Here is a 13,220-nt window from a genome sequence, read left to right on the forward strand (position 1 = left end):
CCAATTTCTTAACTTCCCTCCCAAACTTGCTCCTGGAACACAGTAAATAAAAGATACCTTGAACTGCTTGAAGTCATCAAATACAGTACCACAACCAATCCATCAAAATTCTAGTCAGTTCTACCTCCAAAAATCAGTCCATGATCTAACCACTGCTCCATCCCTAGTACAAGTCACTTTCATCTCTAACTTAAAACTACAAAAGTTCCTTGTTGGCATCTTTGCTACCCTCAAAGCCTATTCTCAGGTCAGATGCCAGATGATCCTTTGAAACATAAGTTAGAAATTAGCCATTCCTTTCCTCAAATTCCTCCAATAACTCCTCATCTCAGAACACTGTTGGATGTCCTCGCTGGGCTCCAGGCCTTGCAATCTCCAAGCTCCTCCTCCCCATTTTCTAGCCTAGATTCCCGCCTCTCTCCAGTCTGCTGTCTTCAGACATGCCCCAGGGCCACTGCACTTTCAGTTCTTCTGCTTAGAAAACCCCTTGGCTCTCCCAAAGACTGCTTCAGTTCATTTTTTTTCCCTCAAATGTCACCTGAGAGGCATTTTCTGATCATCATCTAATAAAGTATTTATTCTTTTGTGAATCTGTATTTCTCTTCCCCCTTACTCTGCATTCACTGCAGCACTTGCTTAGACTTCAATACAGTCTGTCTTTGGTCAGTACTCTAAACTCTAAAGGTAAACTTCATGATGGCAGGTACTTTGTCAATTATCTTCAAAAACAGTATCTAGCCTAAGTGAACATGCAATGAACATTGATGGATGAATTTGCCAAAAGGTCAGAGGTGAGAAAAACAGTGAAGATTCAAGGAATTCAAAAAAAATATGACTCAATCTGTGGGTGCAGTGTGGATGTACATATGTGCTTTAAGGACACTGAAGAATGAAGTTTGAAAAGTTATGCCAAATCATGAAGGAGCCTCCAGAACATGCTGGAAAACAAAAGAAACAAACAAAAAACTGTACTTTATTCTCAGAGTAACAGAGAAAAAAAAAAAAATTGGGGGGTGCAGGGTACAGGGGATTGAACTCAAGGGCACTCAACCACTGAGTCACATACTCAGTCCTATTTTTTTTTTTTAATTTTATTTAGACAAAGGGTCTCACTGAGTTTCCTAGCATCTCGCTTTTGCTGAGGCTGGCTTTGAACTCAAGATCCTCCTCCCTCAGTCTCCCAAGCACTGGGATTACAGGTGTGCGCCATCACACCAGGTTCAAAAGATTTTTTAAGCCAGTATTTGTCATAGTGATGGAAAACTGAGAGACCCAGGCCAATGCTATAGCTAGATACCCGAACATGTGGATTATAGGCAAAGCTTGGTCAAGTCTGGAGAAGTAAACTAAAAACAGCCTAGAAGGCTGTGAGCAGAACCTAATAGGTCACTCTGGTGAGGAATTAAAGGATCCAAGTACTGATTAAAAGGCTTACAGAAAAAGCAATCTGGATGTTTTCAGATGGGAATGAGGATTCTACTGGAAACTGGATTAGAGTACACCCTTATTACAAATGTGGCTGCATTTTATCCATGCTCTGAAATTTTGTGGGAGGCTGAACTAGAAGGTAACAGACTAGTTTACTTGGCAAAGAAAATTTTAAGGTACAAAAACACTGGCAAAAGACCTTGGTATTGTCTATGTGATGCTGGTTTTGCAGTCATGCAGAATCCAAGAGTTGTAGGGTCATGGAGGCTTCCACTGAAACTTCAAAGGATAGACTGCAAGGCCAGGCACTGTGTAGCAGGGTTGAAGTTCCTGCAAGCAGACCCTGATGAAGATGGAAGGACCTGTAGGGGTGCAGCTAAAGTTGCAGTGAGATCCCAGGAAGATACAGGTGGTGGCAACATGGGATACCTGCAAAGGGAAGCTGCAAGCAACAAGCAGAGGCAGCCCAAGGAAATGGTCGCGTGGGCTGCATCTGCAAAGTCACAAAGGAGGGGCTATTTTAAGTCCTTGGGAACCAAATCTCACCACAATGTGCCCTAGATGAGGGACCCAGAACATTAGCATTTAATGTTTGCCCTGCTGTCAGTCTGATCTTGGTGTGATCTTTCCTTTCTAGACCTCTATTTCTCCCTTTTGGAATGAGAACGTACACACTGTGCCTGTCCCAAAACTGTATATTAGAAGTGTATAACTTATTTTTGATTTTTACAAGAACTCTCAACTGAGTTTGTCTTGAGTCTCAGATGAGACTTTAGCCTTGAACATTTTGTGAAATGCTAAAAGTTAAGACTTTAAACCTATGGGAGATGGGAAGAAGAATGCTATAGTTTGAATCTTACATGTCCTACAAAGTGCCATGTGGAAAAGGCTTGGTCCCCAGAGTGATGCTACTGGGAGATCTATAGATCACAAATGGCAAGCTCTGCAAGGGAATAGCAAGACCTCAGCCCTTTCCCCTTCCTCTGTTTTGCTTCCTAGACACAGGTTGGGTAGTTTTTCTTGGCCAACCTTCCATGTCATTGCCATCTGATTCCCACAGGCCTTAAAAACAATGTATTCACCTAATCATGTACTGAAACCTTGAAAAAGAAAAAAAATGAAACTTTTCTTGTTAAGTTGTTCATCTCAGCTATTTGTTACATTAACAGAAATCTAACATAGTAACCTTATTACATAATTCAACTATTCCTTCATTTTTCAAGTATTTACTACATTATTGCTATATGCTGGGCACTGTGCTAGGTACTACAAATAAAAATAATTTGCCAGACAAGAGATTATAGCTTGCTGGTTAAACAACGAAAGAAGATACTAATAAGGTATATGATGTCTGCTATGATCAGGGAAACAAGTATACAGTGGAAGAACATAGGGTGTGGGCTGGAAAGGTAGGCCTAAAAAAGTCAATGAGGCTGCCATGGTAGTCTCATTACAAATCCTCACATCAAAGTGAGGTAACAGGTATCAGACTACCGAATATATAATATCAGACTATGAAGATTGGTTCTACAACTATTTTCAACAAAAAGCCCAACAAAGTATCAACTTCAGTATATAACAGAATACAGTCAGAAGGGAATTCAAAACAAGAACTCACAGACTAGGTATTGTGACTCCACTTCCTGCCCCCTCAAAAAAGAATAGGAAAGGGGAAAAAAAGGAACATTATGACTTTGTGGCTTAGTGCCACAGAAAAATGATGCTTAAAGAAAATTAAATCAGGCAACTTAAACTGTTTTAAGTGAAAGGATGGATTACTTCAATGACCATAGATATCGCCATGTAAAGGATCCCAAAACCCTATACCTTGGGTACTGAAACTGGCCATTTGTTAAGTTCCAGAAGTTGACAATATTACCAGATAACATTCAGGATGACACACGAAATGTCCATGACACTGCACTCAAATGTTATACCATGATGAACTTCATTTAACTCACATGTTAATGTAAATATCACTTCGTGACATTTAAATCCAACATTTTCTTCTTTGCTAAGCTTAATGATACTGGTCAATTATGCAAATTTTACTATTCTTGACTTTATGCAAAAAGTTTAAATTTCTTTTTTTTGTTCCATTATCACAAATATATAATAACATTCAGCTTAAATAAAAGACTCTATAATACAGCATCCAAGTTACAATATATGTACTCAATAAAGTGAATAATAAAAAAAATTATTGCAAGTTTAAATCACTATATAGAACTCATACCCTAAAGCATCTTATTTTTATTCTATTACTTGTAACTCTAAGAAAGTTTCATTACAAGATAATTTCAAGGGACAAAATTTAAAATCATTATTACTCATTTAATAATCGTAATCCTAAAAACACTTCCACGAGATATAAATTTATCATTTTCCTTTAATATATGTATGAATTTTCTTAAAAACTATCATTTTTAAAAAATCTACTTCCATGTTTACATATTCAAAGGCTCTTCCCACCCCCCCTTTTTGGTGGTAGTGTTAGGGATTAAACCCGGGGTCAGACATGCTAAGTAAGTGCTCAACCCGAAGACAATTTTTTAAACAATAGGGTTCTTCAAGGTCTTTGCTCCAACTCTAATTTTTAAAGTAAGTAAATACTTTGAAGAAAAACAGCTAGTAACACAGCTTTTAATTCAACACTCTTTCCCAGATTATTACCTTTTAGGACTAAAGAAACGTATTGAAAGATGATTAAAATAATCTGATTGGTTAAAAACAGTGTTATACACTGATTTATTTGCTTTATTAGATAATACTTGTTTAGTATAACGTGAGCTATATACTTATGGATATACTTAACAAAGATTAAGGCTAAAAACTTCTTCTGAACATAGGACTAATAGCTTATTAAATTCTCAAAATTCCCCTTTTCTATATAGCTTTTCATATTAAGGAAAAGGAAGATTACATGGTTTAATGGTGTGCCAATATAAATTTCAGTTTACATTTAACCTACCTCCTTAGGTGACTATCAACAGAATTACAAGAAACTCTTTTCTTCCAAATTATTAATTTTCTCAAATTAATAAAAAATGTTAATGTGATTTGTGAATTAACTTCCAGATTACCAGGAAAATAAAAACCAGCAGATGTCATAGTCTTCTATGTAAATGCTAAAAAATGTTTTTGGACACAATACTAGCAGAGTCCTAATTTTTTTTTAATGAAAATATATTTTGATAAGGACACAAAACTAGTAATTTACTTTTCATTTCCCACTGAAAAAGCTAATACTCTGGTAATCAATAGCTCAATCATCATTTCTAATGTTACTAAAGAGTCATGCAACAATGAGAAACAGACCAAAGAACAGAGCTGAGGGAAGAACTGGCAGAGAATGGAAGGCTTTGGAGAAAATTTAGAAAACACAAAGGTGTCACACTAATTTCTTATGAGATGTCACCCTCCAAAAATTAGTTTCAATGTCTTGTTTCAGACGCTTAAATACAACTTTAATAGTTTTTATTATCTTAGAAATAACAGCAAGTATAAAAGGTGCTCAAAATGTTGTCTGGTAATCAGTAAAATTCAGCTATTATTTTTATTAAAAAGCATTTTATTATATTATGGGTAAGTCTTACTATAGAACACTAATCTTTCTGTGGGAAACAATGATGTAGTACCATGGACAACTCAAATATTGTGCTAACTCGGCTCACTCACATAAATTGGACAGACTTCGCACACTCATTACTTGCTCCTCCCCACAAAAGCTTCCATCACCCTACGTTCTTTCCCTATTGATAGAAAGATTCAGCTAGGTGTGGTGGCACAAGCCTACATGTAATCCCAGTGGCTCGGAGGCCAAGGCAGGAAGAAGGCAGGTTTGAAGTCAGCTTCAGCAACTCAGCGAGGTTGTAAGCAATCGAGTGAGGCCCTATCTCAAAAAAAAAAAAAAAAGTGATAAAAAAAAAAAACAGGGCTGGGATGTGACTCAGTGGTAAAGCGCCCTTGGGTTTAATCCCTGGTTCCATTACAAAAAAAAGAAAGAAAGAAAAAAAAAAATCAGCAGGTGAATATATTATTTGTGAGAAGGACATTATTAAATGGATCTGCTCCTCCCCCCATGCTACTTCCTTTCCAAAGATAAACACTTTCCCAGTTAAGGATCTGAACAATATCTATGTATGCCTATTACATTGAAATGAGTCACAGATTATTTTTACATATTGTGGTTAAATATCTCTAATGAATAATAACCCATTGTCTACTAAGATAAACATTACAACCAGGGATGGTGGCGCATTCCTGTGATTCTCAGAGACTCAGGAGGCTGAGGCAGGAGGATTGTCAAGTTCAAGGTCAGCCTGGGCAACAACTTACAGAGACCCTGTCTTAAAATTAAAAGAGCTGGGAAGTAGCTAAATGGTAGCATTCCCATCCATTCAATTCCCAGTGCTAAAATAACAAGCAGCCACCAAAAAAACAAAAACAAAAACAAAAACAAAAACAAACCAAATTATTACTTACTGCAGGTACCAGTAGTTTCTTCACTTCTTCAACTGCTCTCTTCAGTTTTATTTCTGCTCTGTTCTGAGCATCTTCCACAGTGATTAGTACATGTAAATCTTCATTTAGATGCTCCCAATTGGGTTTGCCTCTATTTTGTTCCTCCTAAAAAATTTACAAAGTACACTCTTACAAACATGTTTCTTTAAAGAGAGTGTATCCTTCATATTATGAATCTGTTGCCAATTATTTAAGCCATGTTTGCATTATTTTGCTAAAACAACATTAGGAAGCTTTTGAATTATTTTTCTGGCCAAAAGTAAGAAATTTACATATGGCATCATCCCTATATTACCAGTAAGAATACTCTGAGAAGCATGTTATTTCTATATATTACTTATGAGTAAACAGAAAATCATCAAGATTAAGCAAGTCACTTACAAAGAACACAAAGCAAATAAACTGTCAGAATAAGGATGAATTAAAGTTTTCATTCTTACACTAAGTGATATTTCTACTTCATTACAACTATGTGTAGTAACATTAGTTGTACCCAACACTAGGAAAAATATTTTGCAAACTAGACATTATGATGTAAAAGAAGTGCTACACTTAAGTACATCAAGTAGTAATTATGGAGACATTATAATCTTAACAACGAATAAATAAGAATAGTTATTTTTCCATTGGACACTTTTTAAAAAAAATCAACTGTAAGACCACTCTTTCATTAAATCAAGTAATAAATACAGTTTCATAGAATCTGTGCTCAATTTTCTTGATGACTTCTTGTCATCTAGTGAGGAGCAGCTTCATGCTGCACACCTTGCCACCACAGGGAGAACTAGGGACAGTGGGCTGCATTCCTATTACCTAAATAGGATCACTTCAGAATTTCATGGCTGATTCTTGCTTTAAGTTTTAGAGATAATGTAAATATAATTTATAAATTTTAAAACTTTAAAAAAACAAAGAACATAAATATAGAAATAAATAAAATACAAATGTTATACAGAAACAGATGAACCTCAGATCAAAGTGCTACAAACAATAAAAATTGCCTTTGTTGTTGTTAGACCTTTATCTTGAAGGTCACCATTTGGACTACACTATTTGGTCACTACATGGACATCAGGCAGGTAAGGTCAATGATGATGAAAAGACCATAAAAAAATGAGTGAGCCCTCCCTGACTGGAAAAGACTGAGGTCAGAGTCCAAGGAAACTAGCACAGCTGGGGTCACAGACTCAAGTCTTAGACAACCACAATGGGGAATTGCCAAAGGCCCACCAGAGCACTCCACCCAATGCCACCAGAGTGTAGCCTAGCAAGAAACTCCAGAGGCCAGGAAAGAATCACCTGCAAGGATTCAAGGAAACAAAAGGTCTGGTTCTCACATGGAATCAGCCTGAAAGATTTTGCATGATTCAGAAACTGTACACTAAAGGGTTTTGCTTAGTAAAGGCAACAACTAAATCTAATCTGCCCACTGTTCCAGTACTGCACATATAAATTTTAAAAGTAAGATCAAACTTTCCAACTAACTTAACTGTGTCCCAGAACAAAGTTGAAAGGTATTTATAGAAGTGGATAAAAATATGCACCCAACAAGGTAAAATTCACACTATCTGATACTGATAACAGAAATTTAATAGAAATTAACAGGCATGCAAAGATGCAAGCAAATGCCATACAAGATTAAAAAAAAAAAAAAAAAACCCACAAACACCAACCAAACCAAACTATAACTGATATTCCGTATATCATAATATATATTATAATCAGTAATTAAAGACATTAAAAGCTATTCTGTGTTGAGAATAAGTGTGTTTAAGAGTAGTGCATACAAATAATACACAAGGATAAACTGAAGAACATCAATAATTCAGAAAAACTTAAGCATGAAAGCTGAAATTGTGACATGCCATGAAACATTTATACAATGGTGAAGACAAAAGTCAAGGAGATATTACCAGCATTATAAAAAAGCAGAACAAAGTTGCAGTATAATTTGCCATTCCACTTTACCAAAGGAAAAAATTTGGGTTAAGTACCCTGGCAAAAGTATAAACTCTTAATTCAACAATTTAAAAGCCAAGTTAAAAAAATTTTTTTAAATGTACAAACCCACAAAGAAAGAAGAAAATGGAAATGAAAACAATTTTTTAAGAAGTCTTTTCAAAACAAGTGTTATCTCTCAATATAACAAAGTGATGGCAAAGTCAAAATAGATATATCATTATGTGTGTACATAGCTGAGATTTGATTTAAGGTCAGAATAAATGAGAGGATTCAAGGAAATGGAAAACAGTTTTATATAAAGTTTAGTATCATTTTAAACAATTTTATAATACCATTCGCACCAGATAAAAGAACAGAAAGACATAATTACTAATGGTACTTTATTGTGTACCTTCTTAACATGAACATATTATAAATAAATTTCAAGTAACTCTTAGACTCTCAGGTAATTATAGATTTAAAAATGAGAACAATGACAGTGATCATGATAATGGCAAACTGAGCTTATAGTAAACACTACTTGCAAAGTACAATGCTAAGCAATACAAATAAGCCATACTATTAGACTCTCCTAACTAAACTATATGATTGTGGGACTACCATTGTTATTGACATATACGGCTTGCCCAAGCTGCACCAAAGCGCTTCTGCATCCAGGCAACTACAGAACCTGCCATCTCAGCTACTAACTCCTAGCACACAACATCACCTACTTTAAGGAAACTGCCCTAAAATAAGCAAAATAAATTAGTGAAAGACCAGAAACAGAACAGAGTTCTTTAGAATTCTTTTATTTGGGGTGGGGGGGAAGGAGGGGTCCAGCATCTCACTATGTTGTCTCAAGACATCCTCCCAACCTCAACCTCCCCATCCCAGTAGCTGGGTACAGGGGCACACCACCATGCCCAGCTTAGATTTTTTTTTTTTAACCTTTTTACATTTTTGTGTGCAATTCTAAGTATGTCTTACCCACGCAGAATTTTAGATCCAGTAGGGACTTTGCAGATAAAGAAATAGATTGAAGAGATTATCTGGTAGATTTGTTTGTTTTTTCATACTGGTTCTATCTCCTAATTCCAAGTCACTCCTTTTCATAAATGAATTCTTAAGTCACATGAAGAATATCAAGAACTGGAAGAAAAGCACTTGGTAAAACATCTCTTGCACCTACAAAATTTCTTTTTTTTTACTAAATGAAGGAACTATCTAATTTGAAAGATATATAAAGGATATATATATATATGAATGAATAAACCTGAAGTCATTTAATTTAACACACAGAATCCCCCTTGTCTTTAAAGTTTCTAATGGGTAAGGTTATTAAAACTAAAATGTGGTCTTAATACACAATGCATATTTTCATCACTATTACTAAGAAAGGGCTAATTAATATTGCCCACAAGTAAATAATATGCCTTTCAATAAAATAACATCCATTTCATTTTAAAGCTGTTGTACACAGTGATATAAAAATAAAAAGCAAAAAATCTTACCGTTTGAGAAACTACTTGTGATTGGTTTTTGACAAAAAAGAAATGTGATGAGTCACTGCCTTATGAAGTTTAAAATTATTCTCTAATTACAGTATCTGTTTGAACAACAAAGTAATTCTATAACATGAAGCATCAGAGCACACTGATTGTCCTAACCCCTGCTGTCACTCTTTTAATTATGCATTTGTAGTCAGGCAAATAGCAAAAGACTTCTGCTCCTACTGTGCTCTTAATGTGCAAGTCATATGCCAAAATCTCTTGCAAAGGAATTTGAAAGTGTCATATATGAAACAAACTGAGGTTCCAATAACATTTTTATTATGAATATATGCACTGTGGCCAAGTATTAAAGTTTAGCCATATTACCATCTCCAGTTTTATATATATATATATATAATCTTAAATTAGTTTAGGAAATGTTTTTTGAGAAACTGGGCATAAAGCGGATTTTACATAGTGTAATTCTTCACTGACTCCAGTCATAAATGTTGAACTCAAAAATCTTTTAAAATTTAAGAGCCATAACAATCACATTTTCAAAACAAATAATTTCCTAGTAAAAAGTGAACATTAGGATAATTTTAGTTTACTGAAATCATCATCTAAGAAGTCTTTAAAGGCAACAGGCTTTTGAAAAATGCTTATTAAGTTAAACATAAGGAAAACAATTTACCAAATCAAAGATCTTTTATTATTATTTGAAGAACATAGATCTCCTGCAGACAGGATACTGAAGGCAGCAGGAGTGCCGCCTCATTTTCATGTCTCGATTTCACTAATTCCAATTACTATATGGTCAAACTACGCTTATGTATCCCAGTGCTAGCCAAATATACTGATCTGTCTGAATGAAAACCAAGATGAGGAAGACTGTCTAGACCTGAGGAGCTTGAAGTGTGTGGAAATAAGTTTGAACAAGACAATCTGGGAAGCTGAATATACCATCGATGACACATTAAGACTGAAATAAAAACATGACTCAAGTTTCCCACAAAGACACAAATAATCAAGTGCTTTTAAATTTCATCTCTCAACGAAGTTTAAGATCAACAGCTGGCTAATGTTTATCAAAAAAGTAAGGTTGGAAATAGACTAGCAGGAAACTCGGCAATGGCTGCTGCTAAGGATCACCCATATAAAAGTTGTTGTTGCCCCTGGAAGCATGAAATGCTTCTCACGGTGTTAGCAGACAATGTCCACTAATTTACATGTGACATTTCTGTATACTGGGTGGTTTTATTCTAGGAAATATAAGAAAAGATCATGAAAAGACTAGAGAAAGGATGTGATGCTTCAAAATATTAACTGTAATATTTGCTGATAGTACACTGGGAAGATAAAAAGTAAAAGACTAACCTATCCTACCTATGCCCATTTTCCTTCCCAATGTTATCAAATTCCCAATTTCAAAAATCATCTTTTAATGAACTTTATCACCAGGTTTTTCCAGAAAAGATGTTCTCTCTATTCTCCTGTTGTATTTCTTTTGACATAATCAATTCAATGTGTACTATTGTCAAAAAGCTCTAAGAACTACGGAATTGGATTCACCTTCATATCCTTCCCTACTAACTATACTAAATGCCCTATATTTGGTATTTACAAGAGCGCAGCATGAGATTCAGAAATAAAGTCAGAGCTATTAACAAAAACACATAAAGCACTTCATACTTAGTATTTTATGAAGTCCTTTTAACAGTCTTAAAGGTGGGTATTAATGCAATCATCTATCTTTGTTTCAATGGGAGATAAAGGATGGACTGATTCACTTGACCTTACTTTAGCTGATGAGCTTCTGCCTTTGAAGACCCTACAACCACTTATGGAAGACAAGAAAGAATAAATAAAATTTTTTAAAAACTAATCAAGATTATAATTATTTCATTGAAAACAATAACCAGAACCAGATGGTATTTTGAAAAATCTTGACATTCACAAGTTTATGTAATAATAATTTTAAAGCGAAAGCAGGAGAGTGACCACACATGGTTCACTGTACATAAAGTTACATTTTCCTGGGATAATTCTATCTGGACAGTAAATTCCACAGAAATTCAAAAGGAAACAATGTTTTAGAATATGATTTTTCACATATAAAAATTCTGAGTAATGGTTTGGTGATATCCTAAGTAATTTATGATACTATGCACTTATCCACATACTATCTGTATGAACCACGGCTGGGATAGAGTACAATCTAAAACCAGAGGGAGAGATGATTTAGGAAGTGACATACCAGGAATGTGGAACAGGGCTGTCTTACAAGAAATGGTCTAACAGGAATATAAGTCAAAATTTAGAAAAATAAAATTGGAAATGTACTTCAGGAATAAAAAGTACTTGTTCAACTGATTTTTACTACCTTAGTCAATAAAATGTGTTAAAATATTACATAAAAATAAAATTATTTTTCACATGTAACTTTTAAGAAAGAAGTTAAACTTTTTAAGAAAGAAGCTTAAAAAAGACACACCTTTAACGTTTACAATTTTAGAATGGAGAGCTTCAATGATTAAAGAACTAAACCACCCTTCATGAGGGGCTGGATTTGAAATGATTCATAAATGAGAATCACCAGTGTCCTAGAAGGAGGAAAAAACTATGACCATGATAATTTCACAGGTTCTGCACAATAGACTGAAAGAGTAGGATAAGGAAATTTAAAAATTAAAACTGAAGAATGAATTCAAATACTACCTCTTCCAAAATATTTTCCTTAAGTTACTGCATTCTATCAGAATTTATCTATCCTCCCTCTGCCCCACTTAGCTTCCACAGAACTTTACTGCTCTATCATTATACCTAATATTATATTCTAGAATAGAAAGCCTCTAGAGAACAAAGATGCTTCCTTTCCACTTTTTACATTACCCATGATTCATTTAGAAATGCCTAAAATACATAAGAGTTTGGTATATAATCAATAGCTTTACATTTCTCTTTTACCCACACAGATCTGAACCTGTACTTCTTTTGACATTTCTGTCCCATTTTTCTTGACTATTAATTTCTGTACTTGTTTTATATGTATACACGACAGTTCTATAGTCTATAAATAAGAGTCCTATACAAATGTATTACTAGTTTCATAACACGTATTCATGCTGCCATAATAAACACAATACAAATTCATTTTAAAGCATAATTAAATCCATAGAGTTTATCATTATGCATTCTTTATTCAACACGTGAAACTACTGTCCCTTATATATTAGAATCACTTTCCGAAAATATCCATACAATATTTTACATATTTAAAGCAATTAAAAAAGACTTGGGGACTGGGTTGTACCTCAGTGGTAGAGTGTTTGCCTAGCAAGTGTGAGGCCCTAGGTTCCATCAGCACCACATAAAGGTAGATAAAAAAAAAAAAAAGGTATTATGTCCATCAACAACTAAAAAGTATATATATTTTAAAAAACATTGGTATTAAACTGCTACATTATAAACTGAAAATGGCAAGTAACAAAATATACTGGTTCGATAATTACTAAGCTTCTAAGTCACATGGTGTTTTCCTGTACATTCTGCATGTGTACTTTTCTATGTGGGTTAGGGAAAATATAATTAAATACCTGAAAATTTCAATTCAAGATTGATAAATATATAAAGAGCAGGCAATACAAACTCAGAATATTTTCCATCTTCTGTTAAGTAAAAATAAAAAAATACACAAAATAGAGATCAGCATCCAGTGAGCTACAACTACATGCAAATTAAGAATTATCTCGAAAGACGCACTTTCAGTCTGTTTTTACATTTTCAAACTTAAGTCAATGCCTAGTGCTTTTAGGATTTCCAAAATGTAAGACA

General features: G+C 34.4%; 1 protein-coding gene across 8 annotated transcripts in view; it reads right to left on the reverse strand.

The window, feature by feature from the left end:
- The window catches only part of Qki (QKI, KH domain containing RNA binding), a 133,211-nt gene that overhangs the window by 36,644 nt on the left and 83,347 nt on the right, over positions 1-13,220 (reverse strand). For all 8 annotated transcript variants that reach the window (XR_007109583.1, XM_047559439.1, XM_047559437.1 and 5 more), the window contains exon 4: positions 5,914-6,057. Coding sequence is in view for 7 of the 8 variants with exons in the window: in XM_047559439.1 (XP_047415395.1) it covers positions 5,914-6,057 (144 nt within the window). In the remaining variant the exon portion in view is untranslated. The remainder of the gene's footprint in view (positions 1-5,913; positions 6,058-13,220) is intronic.

Source organism: Sciurus carolinensis, chromosome 7, assembly GCF_902686445.1.
Source record: "Sciurus carolinensis chromosome 7, mSciCar1.2, whole genome shotgun sequence".
In the NCBI taxonomy this organism is placed as follows: Eukaryota; Metazoa; Chordata; class Mammalia; order Rodentia; family Sciuridae; genus Sciurus; species Sciurus carolinensis.